This window comes from Rhyacophila brunnea, unplaced genomic scaffold (assembly GCF_057557595.1).
Source record: "Rhyacophila brunnea isolate RB1 unplaced genomic scaffold, BYU_Rbru_1.0 scaffold_13, whole genome shotgun sequence".
In the NCBI taxonomy this organism is placed as follows: Eukaryota; Metazoa; Arthropoda; class Insecta; order Trichoptera; family Rhyacophilidae; genus Rhyacophila; species Rhyacophila brunnea.
The window spans coordinates 25,836,850-25,856,288 of record NW_028232785.1 but is presented as its reverse complement, the minus strand read 5'-3'; the positions used below and the strand labels follow the sequence as shown (position 1 = coordinate 25,856,288).

The window sequence follows — 19,439 nt, the reverse complement described above, 5'->3', positions numbered from 1 at the left end:
ATGTTAGTGTTCTGGGGGCCCAAGCCTAGGGGGGGTGGCGTGGCAGGTCAAGCAGATAAATGAAATAAACACAAATTACAATTTTGCACTAATTGAAAAAAAAGTAGCCTGCGGCGCTGTTTTACTTCACTGTCATTAATATTTTAACACATACGATTGTGGGATACAATTCGTCATTATTGTGTCAATACTCGACAAATGATTATTGTTCACCGACAACTAACCGTTGTTCAAGTGATTGAATTAATAGATACAAAACATCGTTAAACATGGAATCAATACGATTTATTTTACTTTAAACATCATTTGATAAACGCTATTTTAAAGTATCATACTGTCTTTAACCTTAGCGATAAGTAGGGCGGGGGGGCGCCGAAGATTCAGGCCTGGGGTCCATGTTTTGTTGTATAAATTATTTTACGTGTGGTATCCCGCGGAATTTTGGGAAGACCTTTTGTGAGCCATGGGTGAGAAAAGGTTTCGGAGCACTGGTTTAGACAACCAGCGTTTGAAATGGACTGGAACACCGATCATGTGACACCGCGATGTTTTGTGAAATTATGAAAATCATTACTTATATTAATTTACATTTGGAATCTGGAGGTAACTGAAGTACTTAGAACAGCCTGGGTACATTGCAATCATTCAAGGGAGTAGGTTAGGAATTTTGTCTGGGATTAGCGCTACGATAGTTGGCTCAACCAATAATTATTTAATGCCTTATAATTCGCTATAACTAATAATTTTAATTCCTGATCAATTTTAAGCAGTTTAAGTACCTACTTATCTAAATACGATTACACCTATTGATTGATTTAGATTTACAAAACAGAATTTCTCTGAATTCTATTGTTTTTCTAATATTCAATAAATAATTTGACTCTTAAAGTTGTAATATTGTATCAGTTAACATTATCCTATTGTAGCGATCGAAATCTGTCCTGATTATTGTTTTAAGTAGCACAACGTAACATAGAAATATGCATGTTGGGCATAACGCGTAAAGATCAGAAAAAAAACTAATGGATAAGGAAGCAGGCATAAGTACGCGATGTGATAAAGGTTGGTAAGCAGATGAAATGGCCAAATGCCATCATATTGTGGTACCCAAGAAAATGATCATTCTTCTTAAAACCCGCTGGATGTACGTGGCATTGAATAGTAGGGACCGAAGAGGGAAATCCTTCATCCAGCAGTATCGACGCCAGCTGATGATGCTGTTCTACATATTATTGTATTATTTTAAGAAAATCATTTTATTAATTAACATTTAAAGTCTGGAGGTACCTAACTGAATTTTTTATGTCATGCCTGGATGCACTACAATCATTCAATGGAGTAGGTTAGAAATTTGTCTGGGGTTAGAGCTACTACCATAATTATTGGTCCAAATCATAATTAATTATTAGGAGCATTGTAATTCGTTTTTACTAATTTTATTTCCTATAAATTTTAAGCAGTCTTTTCCTAAATACGATTACAACTATTGGACGATTTAGATTTAAAAAACAGAATTTATTTGAAATCCATTGTTTTTCATATCTTCAATAAATAATTTTACTGTGAAAGTTGTTGTATTGTATCATTTGACATTAGCCCATTGAAGCGATCGAAATCCGTCTTGATCAATATTTTGTTTTAGTAGAGCAACGTAGCATAAAATAATCATATTGGGCATTACGCTTAAAGATCAGAAAAAACTAATGGGTAAGGAAGCAGATGTGATAAAGTTCGCCAAGCAGATTCAATTCATTCAATTCATTTATTTTACATATTGTGGACATTACAAATTATAAGTTTAAGAGTTCACAACATGACATTTAGAAACAAAGAAATATTATTAAAACAATATTAGGTACATAACAAAAGAGATATATCAGTATTAAGTTTTTCTACAGTATAAATGTGTAAATACAAAAAAAATATATAGGTACAAGGAAGTACACTGGATGAGTTAAGCAGACCCTATTTTAAGAATTTATAAAATAACGTCCACCCATACTCATCCTCACGTAGATGGAATATATCAACATCCGAAGCGAATTGGTTGAACAGAGAGTTTGCCCTCCCAATTGGCATCACCAAAGGCAGGTTAATTCTGCTCCTCAGGAGACCAAACAACTGATGCTCCCGATTTCTTAGATAGTTATCAGGGACACACAAGTCAATACTACCAAGAATGGCGGTCGAAAAAAAAACGTGGCCAAATATTGATATCTTCTAAAACTTAAACTATAGTATGTAAGCATAACTAAGAGAAAGTCAGTTGGATAAAGCCACGGATAATATCCATATAACCCATTGGCGGCTCCTCTCTTAGGTCAATTGGTTAATGACCCTCCAAAAATAAATATCGTACAATCTATGTAGGTTATAATCAAAGATGTAGGTACAATGTCTTATAATTATCGGCTAACGCGTCAACTCGCGACGCACGCTAACCGTGTGTATAAACTTTAAACAGAAGGAATCACGATCGGTCGCTGTATAGTCGGGCTCGGGCATAAATATTTCTCTTTCTCTCTCATTTCTCATATGTCAGACGAAAAGAAGCACAAATCCTTTTTCTTTTTCTTCATATTATTTTGTCGCCGTATTAGGCGTCATTTAGGTCATTGCCAGAAATGAAAGAGATGTAAATTTTCAATGTGTTGAAATGAAACAGGTATAAAATGGGCGAGCGTGTTTTATTTTGGTAAACCTTTTTATACTTATTTGTTATCGCTTCCTATTGTTGCCTGAAATTTTTATATGCAATTTCAATGTTTGTATGCAGTTTAGTTTAAATCCAACCTTAGAGTAATACGCATCGACTGCATTCATTGTGTTAAACCATTGTATACAAGTTATCGAATAAAATGTCATCTGCTATATTAATCATACAATTTACCTTCTAATAAAATCAGTGGAAATATAAAAAGTGTTTTATATATATAAATAATCCCGCCGTTCCATATCAGTACACAACACTTTTTCTGACAGTGACAGTTAAATGAAAAAGGAAGCTAAAATGCTACGGTATTTTATTAAATGTGTTTGATTGTGTGATGTGAAATGGACATTTTTTTTAAAGTTAGTAGGCACCTATCTATAACAATTTCTAGCACTTCTTTTATAATGTATAAAAACCTAATTTGCAATACGTTTTTTAAGTATACAACGAAAAGCCAAGTTCAAATAATATAATTACTTATTTAAAAATGACCCACTAAATGGTCAAACAAAGGGCCGCCAATGATATAACCTCAAATAAAGGAGTCTCAAAAATTTCTTTTGAACTCGCTCTACCATAAGGTCATAATTTAACAGATGCGGGGCACAAACATTCGACTCACTCTCAAGCCGGCAGATGAAATGACCGTGTGTATGTGCAGAATCGCAGGAAAAAAGACGTCAGGTATCTAAGGTCCTCATAACGCCCATAGGGTCGAATTGAAACTCTCTGGATGTACGTGGCAGCGAATACTAGGGACCGAAAAAAGGGAATTCCTTCATCCAGCACTATCGACGCCAGCTGATGATGCTGTTCGGCTTATTTTATTATTTTTATGCTACATCATAATATTATAATTGTCACCGAATTATAGTACTAAATAGATAAAAAATATGTCATTAAAAATTAAAACAAACCAAATACATAATTGCTATTTTTATTAATATTCAATAGAACTCCATCATAACATTGCAAAATAAAAACCTGTACATAATATCCGTACCAATATGGCAGAAGCATATAAGTCGTGTTTTGGCGATTTTGAGATTTGAATGCCAATATGTCAAAAAATACATACTTTATGTTATGGCAAAAGCATATATCTCTAAAACCTATAGATTTATCGTAAAACGACTTGGAAAAACAATACAAGTCATAAAATGTCAAGCTCTAACAAGCCAAAAGCATATATCTCTGACATATACGCTTTTGCATAATATAAAATTTCAAACTCTAACAAGGCAAAAGCATATATGTCTGACATATACGCTTTTGGCATAACATAAAATTACGCATGCGCAGACTTATTTATGGTATTCTGCATTTTTGGCAGCTGTTATTGAATTTATAGAATTAGCAGTACAGAGGGACTGGAATATAAAGTATGCAAAAAAATGTTTCAACATGTCTTTGGAATCACTACAAACAAAGTAAAGATACAGGATTTATTGGTATTGGCCGCGCGGCTTAAGCGTTGGACTATAACGCCGTGGTTCCCAGGTTCGAATCCTGGGTCTGGCAAGTACACATATTGTGTTTCAATTTGTGTCTGTCAGGGTATGGACCTAATAGGTTGAGCAAGTGGCTGACATCCATTTCTCGTAAAAAACTAAATCTGTTAATACAAACCTCTACTATATGGAGGCCCATATGATCCTATTAGGATCGGACATGGTCGAAAGAAGAATAATCGTGGAAAACACGAACCCATAAACAAGAAAACAAACGAAAGGGAAGAAGTTACTGCACACATAAAAAGCTTTACTAAGCATGAAAGTCATTATTCACGTCGTCGCACATCCAAAGAATACCTGTCTGGGCAGCTAAACATGTTTGAAATGAACTGTGATATGCAAACGGAAAAAATATGACCGATAAAATATGATGAATAAAACACCGGATATAAATTTAAAGTACCTAGCAAAAACACATGACAAACATGTGATACATACAATATTCAATTAAAATGTGCTACAGATTTACAAATAAAACAAAAATTGAAAATCGACAAGTTTGCAAGTGGCAGATAAAGGCTATGAATTAAAAAAAAACAATAAGACCAAAGCTCTCCAATCTGAAAGTATTATTGCTTTTTTAGCATTCGACCTGCAGCAGTGTTTGCCAACGCCTTCTCTTAACTCAAATATCACTATATATACTATAAAAAGTAATTGTACACATATAATTTGACCGTAAGAAATTGCATATCGAACCAAACCTCATGTTATTATATGTGGCACGAGGGAATAGCTGAACGAAATAGCGTTTTGTGTGATAAGTCTTCTGAATACATTAAGTCCAACTGTTGAAAGTGTTATTGCATCCTCTGATTCTTGTCCGGGACAAAATAAAAATAACATAATAACTGCAGCTCTATCTTACTTTGTAAGTACATCACCAACTATCCAGGTCATGGATCATAAATATTTGCTCCCAGCCATACGCGACTTGAATGTGACACTGACCATTCACGAATTGAAAAAGCCAAGAAAACTTCCAACATAGAAATTAATATTGCCCATGATTGGTATCAGTTTGTTAGAACAATAAGGGGCAAGAAATCTTTTATTGTTAAAGAGATGTCTCAGGATGAGATTTACAAGTATTCAAGCCTTCTTTCTAATCAACTGGTGAAGCGAAAAATTAATACAGTTGGAGAAAATGTCGTTTGGAACAAAATTAGATGTTTCAGGTATGAGAAGGAGTTTGGTTTAATAAAATTTAAATATTCATTACATGAAGATGACCCATTTCTTCAACTTGATTTACGCCGTACGACAAGAGGAAGAAGGAACATTGTTAATAAATTAAGCAATGGATACCAGAAAACCTGGACTGGAATGAGGCTATAAAGAAAATGTGCCATAGTATGTGGATAGATTTTCACCATAGGGCATCATTAGAAAAGGGGAAATGGAGTAAGTCGATTCTACCAACACCACGAGAGGTGCCCTGGTTTGTAGAGTCTTCTTTGACGAGGAATGAGCTTAAGTTAATACTGAGGCTAAGAACAGGGCACACCATGGGCAAAAGATTTGATGTCCTCATGGGAAGAAGCGAATCGCAGCTCTGCGATGAATGTCATGTTTTAGAGGACATTGTACATATAGCACTGCAATGCCCCAAATATGAAGTTCACAGAGTACAGCTGCGAATTGCAGATATCTATGAGAATGTCGACGAATTGAAGGGTGTCCTGGCGGTGGGTAAGACGGAAGAGTTAGGCAAAATTGTAAAGTTATTTAACAGAATAGGAGTGAGGACCTGATCGACGGATCCCCTTCTAGAAGAGAAGAGGCGATATGACAGCGAGTCGCAGTCAAAGCCTCGGTAAAATCACAAAAAAAAAAAAAAATTAAGCAATGCCATAACAGTCCTCTGCCAATAAATCAATCTAAGAAATATGACTTCATCAGTTTATTGCCATTGATAGATCCGGTTTATCATCCATTTTATAATATAAATTTTAATACCTGTTAATTTTTTTATATAAATACTATAAGTAATACTCATAAACAACTGTTTACCAACTATTATTATCACTGTTGGTTTAATTTTATCATGTTTTCATTTAATTCCCATGCTATTCTTTTAATTTCATAAGTTTTTCTATAATAAAACATCTATTATTGTAAATGATATGTCAAAATGTTGAAAATATTTTTATGCCAAAACCCCATATGTCATTAAATGTTCAATAACTCATGTAATTACTTAATTTTCTTTTTTTTTATAAATATATTTTAAAAATATATTAGTTTTTACCAACTATTATTAATACTGTTAGTTTCATTTTATCACGTGTTCATTTAATTTCCAAGATCTTGTTTTAATTTCATAAGTTTTCTATAATAAAACATCTATTATTTTAAATGATATGTCAAAATGTTGAAAATATTTTTATGCCAAAACCTCATATGTCATTAAATGCTCAATAACTCATTGAATTACTTGATTTTCTTATTTTATTACATATATTTTAAAACTATACTAGTTTTTTTATAATAATAACATTAAACAATCCAATTTCCTTCATATCCTGATTTATGACACTTCTTTAAACCTTAAAAACCGTCTCCTGTAAAATGCGAAAAAATGACTTATATGCTTCTGCCATATAGGTACGGATATTATTGTGATTAAGACAAGGTAGACGTCAAGACTTCTTAAACACACTCGAAAATAGCAATATAGTTAAACATCACCAATTTACGACAAATAATAATTGATACAAAAGTAGGTAAGAACATTAATTAGATTTATACAGATATTTATTTATAGCTGTATTATGAAAGTACTACAAAAAAACAAATACATTACGACTATAGAAAGGAAAAAGGGCGTAACTCTCAGTTTTTTCCTAATAATTGCATAACGTTGAACATGACTAAAATACAAGATGTACTGTCGAGCAAGACCTTTGTGTCTACGTGTTAAAATAGTGAACTAACAAACCCTCCAATACAGCTAATTACACTTCCGTTTTTAAATGAGGAACGCGCCCAAATTATTCATTTCATTTTACACTCCCGTGGTGTACGGATCTATCAATTTAAGTAATAATAAAAATATGTCTAAAACATAAATGTGATTTTAGAATTTTTATTAGTAAACTTTTGATTGACTGCGAATAAGAAAAATAGTCCTATCAAGGCGAGCACATACAATATTTAAACAGACCCCTAGCACGCGTTGCTGCCATGACAGGTACGACAAAATGCAGTGTTGCAAAACGTGCCAAGATCTTCTTGTCGGACAGCAAGGCGCAAGTGCCAATTTAGCTAGGGATTTAAAAAGGAATGAAGTGGTGTGGGAAAAACTACAACAATCATTTTTTCGTTGTTTATTTTAATAAACTTAATAATTAATATCAGATTAAGAATACAAAACACGAATTATTTTATTATCATGCACTTCAAGGTTGTCTATTTCGTATTTTAACTTTGACCGAAAACTACAACAAAAACGTTTTTGTGGCTTCCGTACAATTAGAATTGTGTGGATTACGCCCTTTATTTTATTTTAAGTCGAATTAAGCAATCACTAATTAGTTTCAAGATGTATGTACAGTTTCGTAAACATGTTAAACAGTTGTAAAAATGAGACTATGATAATATTGTCTGGAAACGGTCCGCAAACATTTGCCCCTCTGGTAAGATCGATACGTATAATACCAAAGATTCTAAATAAATCGTCATTAAAAAAAAACAATCCTATGGAAGATATCAATCCATACTCAATAATACTCAAGAATAAAGAAACCAAGTCAAGATGCCTTTTGATTCTAGTTTGGTATCAAGATATAAAATATAACATTGCTAATTACAAAAACATTAAATTATCTTTAACATTTTCGACAATGTATATTTATGAGATGACTTTTTCGGCCATGCTATTAATAAAAAAACAAAAAAAAACGGAATTCATGTCAATAGAGTACTTAGTCTCTCCGATACAACACCGAAGCCATGGATATCAACTATTCTAGCAAGATGCAATTCAAATTTAGATTCAGCAGAAAATTCTTTTCCCCGGTATTTTACTCATATTTTTACACATCCACAGGTGTAAAAAGATGGGGAACCACCGACTAAAACACTTCTTCATAACTATCGATATAAAATAACCACGATAGAGAGTGAACAATAACACATACAAATATTAAAGTATTGGTACTTATTTTATAAATATAGTGTATAAGGATGTTTCTGTCACCATGCATCTTTTGTTAAATTTTAACAGGTGCCTTAGCTTAAAATTCTTTTTTCATTGATAAGATTGTCTGCTGGTGTACAAACAATTATGACATGTACATGGCTTTTTGTCAACATGTGTCGCGTCGCAAAATTTTGCAAGCACACATCGCATTAACATGGTTTTTTTTACCAGTATGAAATTTTTATGCGTTTAATGTTCACCGGACTGCGAGAATTTGTGTGATCAAATATTGTATTGATATGGTTTTTCATTAATATGTGTTCTTTTATGCTTTTTTAGGTCTCCAGACTTCGAGAATTTAGATGAGCAAACATCGCATTGGTATGGTTTTTCACCAGTATGTGTTCTTTTATGAAATTTGAGCTGACCAGACAACGAGAATTTAGATGAGCAAACATCGCATTGGTATAGCTTTTCACCAGTATGTGTTCTTTTATGAACGTTAAGATTACTATTTTGCGAGAACATTTTTAAACAAATATCGCATTGATATGGCTTTTCACCAGTATGTGTTCTTTTATGCATTTTGAGGGATACAGAATGCGAGGATTTAAAAAAGCAAGTAACACATTGATATGGCTTTTCACCAGCATGTGTTCTTTTATGAATTTTGAGGCTACCAAACTGCGAGAATTTAGATGAGCAAACATCGCATTCATATGGTTTTTCACCAGTATGTGTTCTTTTATGGACGTTAAGATTACTCTTTTCCGAGAACATTTTTAAACAAATATCGCATTGATATGGCTTTTCACCAGTATGTGATCTTTTATGCATTTTGAGGGACAGGGATTGCGAGAATTTAAAAGAGCAAGTATCACATTGATATGGCTTTTCACCAGTATGTGTTCTTTTATGAATTTTGAGGCTACCAAACTGCGAGAATTTAGATGAGCAAACATCGCATTCATATGGTTTTTCACCAGTATGTGTTCTTTTATGAGTTTTGAGTTCAGCAGACCGCAAGAATTTAGATGGGCATACATTGCATTGATATAGTTTTTCACCAGTATGGGATCTTTTATGATTTTTTAGGTAAGCAGACTGCGAGAATTTAGATGAGCAAACATCGCATTGATATGGCTTTTCACCAGTATGTGTTCTTTTATGGACGTTAAGATAACTCTTTTCCGAGAACATTTTTAAACAAATATCGCATTGATATGGCTTTTCACCAGTATGTGTTCTTTTATGTATTTTGAAGTGTCCGGCGTGCAAGAATTTCGATGGGCATACATCGCATTGATAAGATTTTCCACAAGTATATTGTGTTCTTTTCTGCGATTTATTTTTATTGACCTTCAAATGATCACACGAAATATGGTTTTTCAATGAAATTGAAAATCCAAATATTGCATTACAATGACTGCAAACAAAATTACGTGGAAAGCATGTTACTCTTTTTAGCTTGATTCGAATAACTTTCGGCAAAGCGTACATTGTCTGCAATTCTGTCTTTATGTCTTGTTCATCTATAGTTATTTCTGAATACTGCGCCACCATGTCTTCCTCTCCTTTCATTGGATATTCTCCTTTATCAACATTATCGGTTTTTACCACGATGGCCAGTTGAATTTCATTATTTTGACTTCCTATATAAGCTGCATCACATTGTTGAGTAGAAATCTAAAAAAAATATGTTTGATGAGCACGATTCGGTAAATAAATAAATAAAAAATGTTCTCAAAACCTTAAAGTAAGTAGTTATAGCCTTCACAGAATAGAGGTTTGTATTAACAGATTGTTTTTACAAGAAATGGATGTGACAACCTATTAGGACCATACACTTGACCAAATACAAATTGAAAAAAAAATGTGTTTTTGTGGACCCAGAATTTGAGCCTAGGATACACGACATTATATGCCGACGCGTAAGCCTACAGGTAAATTTGTACTAGTTAAAAAAAAAACGCTTAAATATCCAAAGAATACAGGAATATTGCTCTAACGCTAGTCTTAAATACATTGTATATAAGCAATGACATTATTCATGGACAACGCACTCAATACAGTAGCCAGGAAGTAAATGCGCGCATAGCGACATTTGCACATATATAGGTAGACGTTACGCAATTTCCACTATGCGATATCAGGCATAGGTAATTTATAGCAATATCACCTTTATTGTAATGGCGTTAGAACAGTTTTTCTAGTGTCAATGTTCATTTGAGCGAACCCGTTCGAACCGAACAATTCGGCAGACCCGACAAAAAGAATCGGGAATTTGTAGCAATATCACCTTTATTGTAATGCGTGAGAACAGATTATGCAATTCGGCAGACCCGACAAAAAAGCGAGTGTCATTTTTTCCAGATGCTTCGTCCATATTAATGTCATTGTATGTCACTTAGAAGGGAGAATGGTGTGAGATTTTTTTGGCAGTGCAGACAACTCATTAACCAGTTGATATCGTTACTTTCAAATGACACTAAGCCAGCACGAACATCTAAACTCGTCTCGCCTGCAACATGTCGAATACGTCCAGGTGGAATTGTCGTTATTCACAAAACACACGTTGCCAAATGAAGCACATTGGTCACGAGGACATACAGCACACGGTTTTATCCATACGCACTTAAGGAAGTATGATGGTGCGCTCAGTTTTGATTAATGACTATTATCCCAGTCGAGACGATTTTCAATGAGCGACAGGAGTAATGACTAACACCCTTCCAAAGTGATTTCATCTTGACTGCAATGCTAGAATATCTTCTTCCTCAACTAATAACCATTAAAACATATTATTACATAAGAATCTAAAATGAATCTAGAATGAATATCAAAACTGGCGGCAAGAGACTGCACAAGCGTACATAACGTCGGTTTTTGGATTAAAACGTTATACGAGTGTCAAAAATTAAATAGCAGTGGCGAAGGGTGGAGGTAAGCTGTTGAGATTCGACGTAGATAGTGCACCCAAAACAATGACAATTTACAGATGGTGCTGGCTAGTTTTTAAATTCAATTACGACCTGCCTAATTTAAGCCGTGGTAGATAATACTTAACAACCGTCTCTAAAATAGTTCTATTAAACCATATGCAATTAAAGGTATTTTATAGATAATTTTCTTTATCTATTATGGTTTATCTACGGAGTAGGACTTAATAAATTAAAAAAAAAATGAATCAACAATGTTTTCTTATAAATGAAAAGATGTACACAATTTTGTCGTATCGCCCACAATAAATTAAAACTATTATGGTTTGGTTGAGGCACGGTTAACTACGAGGCAACTCACGAGGCACGAGGCAACTAACCAATTCCACCTGTAAATTGTAGACTTTGATAAAAACAAATACGTATGTTAGGGTTTGGCTTAATGAATTTAAAAAAACTGGCCGATACGAACATATTCAAAATTAAACGGAAAAAAATGCCTGAAACGGTGTGCACAATTTTTGTTGTATCGCCCATAGCATACATATACTATTAAGGTTTGGTTTGGGCAGGGTATAATTAAAATTAAAAACTAGCCGGCACCATCTGCAAACTGTCTTCTTCGTTCATTGAAAATAAATAAGTATGACTGTCAAAGTATGGTGTGCACTATTAATTTCAAATCTTGACAGTTTACCTCCACCCTTCGCCACTGCTAGATAGGTGCTCACCTACGCATTAACACTGGCCTATGCCGATTGAGGTTGAATACAGAGATATAATTTAACATTGGAAAATAAGGAATTAGTATAAATGATACCTGATTTTCTGAGCTGAGTTGAGAATAAGAAGATCCACCTGCATCATCATATTTCAATGAATGCTTTGTACCTTCAGAGATATTTGCATAGCTACTGTCAGGCTGGGACATAGTTTCAGCCGTTATAATGTTCATGTTTATATTGCGATCCTGGAAGAATAATACATAAAATTGAATACATATTTTAGGAAAGGTTAGGGTAATACGTGAGTGATTTGGATTCGGACAATACGTCAAATGACGCTGGATGCTGCGTCAACGACCTGGAAACGAAAGAGGGATGCCTCCACCCAAGTGTAGACACACATATTTCTTCCTCCCTGATGTCCAATAGCAATTGGAGATAACCAGTCAATTCTTGACTGGGTAAGTGGATTCGCTGCCAAGCTCTTTTGAGTTTAATCAACGCCATCTTTAGAGTCGGTAATAGTTTAACCCGTTCAACATGTCTATGTGGAGGAGAAATACAGGATACAAACCGAATATTCGAAAAAAGGTAAACACAAGGTCAACTATAACGCATTTTAAAAATTTGCTGCGTCTTATAACGGTCGTGAAATTCTCTCAAGAGCCTACATATGTGAAACGGCAAATAATTTACAACTGTATGTGGAACGAAACTTCGGCCGCGTTGCCATTCGGAGAGCGATAGTCGACCTGTTTGCACGTCATTTTGTTTTGTGATGGCGTGGGAGAAATATATTCTTAAATCGTGTAAAGATGACTAAAAAACGTTCCGCATGTACTTAAAAAAGAAAACATGTCATTGAATATACTATTATTATTAGATACGAATATAATAATAAACATAACATAAAAAGACGCATGTTGAATTTTTATGAAAAATTATATTTCGTTCGGCTCGCGTCATTTTCACAATTAGATCTTTTTATACCATGCCTCAGCTGAGGTATAGCCTTTACATAGTTTGGTATGTTCGTATTGGTTTAGCTATGTTTAAAACATATAGATAAGTTAATTCAAATCATTTGTTTTGTTAATTCTCCGTGTTTATTTCTCCCATGGGCATTATTATAAGAAAATCTATGTAATAACCTTTGAGTGCGTGGCGACGTCAGTCTTTCGCATCTGCTCCTGAGATATTAGCAGGCGTAAATAACTAGTGATGTTTCACATCTAAATGTAGAGCCTCGTGATCGCTCGATAAAGACCGAATGTTGTGCGGAGCGGGTTGGTTTGGATAGAACTATGAGGTATTCAGTGATTTGGATAATCTTTAGTTTGTCATATATTTCATTATGAACCAGGCACATCAGCATCCAAACAAATCAAAAAACAAGATTAATCGAACCAAAGAGACTATCTCGGACAAAAGTTTCTATAGATAGCAGTAGCGAAGGGTGGAAATAGGCTGTTAAGATCCGACATAAATAGCGCTCACTAAACTTTGTCAGTCATACGTATTTTGTTTTCATTGAACTAATGGTACGTTTGCATCTGACACTTATACCGTTATACTTATTTTATGGGTCTGATATAAAATTTCACCTGCTGCTTACACCTGCATGTATCTGACATAAAATTCTTGTTGAAATAAAATCTCTACACTTTATTCAATGGCAACATTTGGAATAAATATATGCGGTGTTTACATAAGGTTCGTATCTTTCAACCTGAACGAAACAAATCAAACTTAACCATAGACTATATATGTACAAATTGTATGAGTAGAAAGTAGACCGGAAATGGTTTGAGATTTGACGTTTGGTTCAGTGTATCATTGAAAATCAAACCGTTCTCGGACCATCAGAAATTGTTTGACATGAAACGTCAAACCAATTCGGACGATCCATAGACTAATGACGATCTGTCAAAGTGGTGATAGGCATTATTCAGCATTTATATATCGTGAGATATTAATATTTTAGACATTTACACCATAGGAGTTTACTTGAATTATGTATATTATATGTTAATAATCAATACCTATTATTCATAACTAACCATACGCGAACAAGAAGCTGCTTTTGGTCTTATTATCCCAAAATCCAGCCATATTTTTTATGCAAAGAGTTCGATTTAATATCATTACGTACTTTATTATCATGTCAGACCAAGAATTTATTTTCATTTTATTTAAGAATCTATATTTTGTAACATAGATTCTAAACTGTCTTAAATCAACCCGGAATGATGAGGTTTTATATTATTATGTACCTACCAAACGATATTTATCAATCATTTATGTTCGATTGTCGTCTAATGGTACGTTTACATCTGACACTTATACCGATATACTTATTTTATGTGTCTGACATAAAAATTCACTTACTGTTTACACCTGCATGGATCTGACATAAAATTCTGGTATACTTCTCGTTGAAATAAAGTCTCGACACTTTATTCAATGGCAACATTGGAATAAATATATGCGGTGTTTACATATGGTATTGTAATTTATTCGGACACTTATTTTGTATACTTCTCAAAAACGTTATGTCAGTTGTCAATATGGGAATGTTAAAAAAGAAAGCAGCGAGTGTTATTATTTTAAGTCTTTTGGCAACAAAAAGGAGGAAAAAATGGTCTAGATGGGTGCGGGAATGGATTCAGCGACGAGAAGAACTAGGTGCCTTCCGTTTAATGTCAGAGTTTAAAATCGAAGATCCAACTCAATTTGTGAACTTTAGTTTGCAAGATTGGACCTTTTGCCAAAAAACAAGACACACAATTCAGAAATGTGTAGAAGAACGATTAACAGTAACATTGCGATATCTAGCACTTGATCGTCATTGCATATTCAATATTATATTATCGTACCTAATACGAGTGTTAGGTGTGGGCCAAAATGAATTAGGTAATACCATTTGAAGCGCATTTTTTCTTCACAGAGTGCATCAGAATTAATCGTATGTGCCGAGAACAAGCGATATTTTATTTTCGAACAAAATCCATAGAACACGGCACATCCGATTTATTTCTCATTGTCTATGATTTTTGACAGATCGCTACAGTACATTTATTAACGTAAACGTTGGGCATACATTCATGGTGTACCTATGATTATTGATTGTCCGTTGTTTTAGAAATATACATATGCAATTCAATAGGTATCTGTCAAACTACGAATAATGTGTCAGGTACTTGACATAAAAGTAGACGGTGGTCCAACTTCGGTGATATATCGCTCCAAGTTCGAACTTGTCGAATACGCGGTGTTTACATTTGCGTATATAAGTAGATTGAATAAGTGGTAGGTGAGAGTCGACACACGAAAAATAAGTGGCAGATACAAATATACTTACTGTTTACACTTAAGTGAATATGGTGTCATACATAAATATGACGATATTAGTGTCAAATGTAAACGTACCATAAGTCACAATATCATACTGTCGACATGAATACAATCAACAAGTGGGCAATAATTATGAAAAGCTTTAGGCAAAAGTAATTTTTAAAAACTTTTGTCATACCTATAAATCTTATAAATGAACTAAATGGCTACCTATTCATGAAGCACTATTTATATTTTGTTAAATTTGTGTTATTGTAAACGATAGGTTAGAATTTCATAACAACTTGACGTTTCAATAAATGTGTTTCTGTTTTAGAGACTAATATGCTATTGAATTAATTTCAAGTACTGGCAACACTAATTAGTCGTCAGAAAAGCGTTCCCGTGGACATTCTGCCAAACGGTCCCAAATCCAACGTATCAAACGGTTCCATTTGATTTATTTTATTCAGGTTGAATGAAGCGAACCTATATGGCATTGAAACTTATTCGGACATTTATTTCGTATACCTACTTCTCAAAAACGTTGTATCAGTTGTATTCTCTGATCAATATTTTTGGATTAAGAGAATATCGAAACAGGTGAAATAGAAAATGGAAGTTGGCGAAATGAGGAATCAACACATAACCTATTACCTCTAGAACTGCAAGGGATTAATAAATAATTATTCCTTGGATGAAAATATGTACGAGAAGAAATTTGGGAGTATTTTGTCAGTTCTCAAGGAGAGTTATCTTGGCAAAATAAAATATTATAGGTAGATACTTACTACATATGAAATTTAAAAAAATAATTATAAATTAGGTATAGTTTTTGAAATCGATAGTTTTAAATACCTACCTAACCACTTAAATTATTTTTTAATGTGAAGACGATAAAAGTGCACTATTTTGAACGACCTTCAAAAATCAATCAATCACTAATTGGAGAAACTATATTTCTACGTGAAATTGATGTTTATTCCTTATGAATTGAGTATATTTATAAAGCGCCAAAATGTCATTCTATCCACATATCTAGTGTTTATAGAAGTTAGTTTCAAAAAAGTTGATTTTTGAGGGCCGTTCCGAATAGTGCACTTTTACCGTGAAGTCTAATAATATTAAATAATATCAATTAATTAATTCGTCAATATCTGCATTTAACCACTTCTTTGTATTACTCATCATGGATAATAATTGATTGCATACTGTTTCCGAAATATTATCAACTTCACCAGCTGTCAATCTACGAATATCAGATGCTTGACATAAAAGTAGACGGCAGCTCAACTTCGGTGATATATCGCTGCAAGTTCGGCCTTGTCGTATACGCGGTGTTTACATTTGCGTATATAAGTAGTTGGAATAAGTGACAGGTGAGTGTCTGATAGTAGGTGATACAAATATAATGTAATTTAATATAATTATAATGTAATGGTGTCATACATAAATATGACGATATTAGTGTCAAATGTAAACGTACCTACTATAAGAATACAAATTGCTGATAATTTGGTTAGTTTTTTAAAAATCAATTAAACATTGCCGAAATCAAGCCATAGGTAATAAATAGTTTTAGTGTGCTATGGGCGATTAAACAAAAAATAGTGCACAGTTTTTCAGTCATACTTATTCGTTTTCGTTGGATTACGAATACATGTTATTCCACATGTTGTTGGTTCATTTTTAGCTTAATTGGCAGAGGCAGAGTTTAATTAAATTTTAAAAGCTAATTGTCACAATCTACAAATTGTATTTTTAGTTCAATAAAAACAAATAAACATGACCGACATAATTTAGTATGCACTGTTTATGTTCACTTCACAGCTTGCACACATAAAAAACACTCACCATGACATCTCAATAGGTACCTAGTCATTTGATATCCTTATACGGTCTATGGAAATGAAATTCTCTTTCAGTTTTATTTTCAACATGCGAGAACGTGTATTAACATACCACATTTAACTGAAGCCCCTTCTGTGGGTCATCTGCAAGAAAATATTATTACGTCATACAATAAACACGTTGTGAAAAACTAACCTCAAAAAACCAAATGGCTTCATCGCCATCCTCTTGTTTGATTGTTATATTGCGACAAGATTCTTCATTAGCGTCGTATTCGCTTCCATTCGGTTCTAGTTTTATATCCATTTTGCGTACGTAAATTGTAATTTTATTAATATATTTGGCACTACCTCGCAGTTTTTGTGAAATGCGTGTACGAATTGAAATGTTTAGAAAAAGGAAAGTGTTGCCGCTATACAATATAAAAATTAAGTATCCTGTGTTAGTCCTGCGTTCCCAAATATTTTTTGCCAGATCTACCATTTTTAAACTGGTATCAAGCGTGCAAAATGTCTATCTGACACGACAAAATATAATACCTATCTATTATAAATGTCATAATTATTAATTCACTAATAATTTATGTAAGGTATAAACATTTGATTAAATTTCTTACCTGGTATATTTTAAAATTTTACGAATTATTTTATTTGCATTTTATTATCCCATTTGACTTTATTTTTCACCCATGTGGCATATTTTTACTAATGGCGACACTGTGTGTGACTTATTTAAATATTTAATTTATTTAATATTACAAAAGATTTACCTAACAGAAATTTATAGCAGTTGCTGTTGATAATATGTGAAATGTTAAATCATGTAAAACATTACATACGTGTTTATTATTTAATATTATTATTTCCATTGTATTAGAAGGAATCATCATTTATTTTTCGATTATGGTATCACTGAAACGCCAATAAATCGTTGCTCGGCTCTATTCACTGAAATTGAACGTTTATAAACAGAAATATGGATAGAAAGCGCGAACCAATCGATGTTAGTCCAATTTGGAATGACGTGCCTTTGCAATTTTCAATGACTCCAGATGACCATACTTTAATTACTAAAAATGTAAAGCATGAGAATGATGATGATCTTTCTATGGAGGTTAGTTTTGATTAGATTCAGAGTTATCAGTTACCTAAAGGCTTTTATCATATTATTATTATTGTTATGTCATTTCATTGCCGACTAAAGTAGAAAGCCAATACATTCACAACGACTGGTTCTACTTTTCCGTCCCTCCCGTTGTTGGCTATGTATGAACTGTCTTTGTTCTATAGCAGGGATGGCCAGTGTGTCGATCGCGAAGGTATTTTTGGACGATCGCGTATATAATAATATCTGTACCTAAGAGGCAGACGGATGCAAATCCAAATACCCAATTATTCAGGAGAGCCAAAAAACAATTTTTAACGAATACTCATAACTTCTAAGAAAATATACGTAGAATGATCATTATTTTTTTTATTCTAATTGAATTAAAGTACTTCTGGAATATGTAAGAAAGGAATTAATATAATACAAATTTATATCTAAAAAAAATAAAATAAAAAACGTAGTGTGGATTTGCAGCCTCTAAAGATATTTTGTCAATGTGGATTTGTATCTTATTTACCTAGCCAAAATAAAACAATTTGTAAGTTTAAAAAATTTATAGGTATAAATATAACAAAGCAAACCACATTTTTTTAAAAAAAATTATTATGTCATCATCATCAACACCAGCCTGAATCTATTCACTACTGGATGAAGGCCTCGCTAATCTCTAAGCCGATTCCACTTCTCTCGTTCCTGTGCGTTGCGTTGCCAAGTTTTTGCTGCAGAACTTTATCATTTCATCGATCCAGCGGCCTCTAGGTCTACCTTGCAGATGTTTTTTACCTCTTGGATATCACTGGATGACTAAATTTGTCCAACGATTGTCCTTTCTTCGAGCCATGTTCCAGCTCATTTCCATTTGAGGTTTTTAGCAAACTCTATCACATCATTAATTCTTGTCTGTTCCCTTATCCACTCATTCATTTTTTTGTCCTTTTGCATTATGCCCAGCATGCACCTTTCTATACCACGTTGAGCTACTCTTAGTTTCTGAATCTCTCTTTTACTTAGGCTCAATGTTTCACACGCATGTGGTTACGGGAAGTACACACTGGTTGAACACTTTGCACTTTAGGCATTTTCGAATAAATTATTCAGGCATCCAAAAGCACT

General features: G+C 33.5%; 1 protein-coding gene across 1 annotated transcript; it reads right to left on the bottom strand.

Moving 5' to 3' along the window:
* Positions 1 to 8,653: 8,653 nt before the first annotated feature.
* On the bottom strand, positions 8,654 to 10,042 carry LOC147077072 (uncharacterized). Its single transcript, XM_085940985.1, has 3 exons — positions 9,477 to 10,042; positions 9,025 to 9,299; positions 8,654 to 8,940 (listed from the first exon to the last, which is right to left on the bottom strand). Exons 1-3 carry the CDS (start codon positions 9,950 to 9,952, stop codon positions 8,654 to 8,656), a joined length of 1,038 nt encoding a protein of 345 aa, XP_085797111.1. The 5' UTR covers positions 9,953 to 10,042.
* Between the last annotated feature and the right edge of the window lie 9,397 nt (positions 10,043 to 19,439).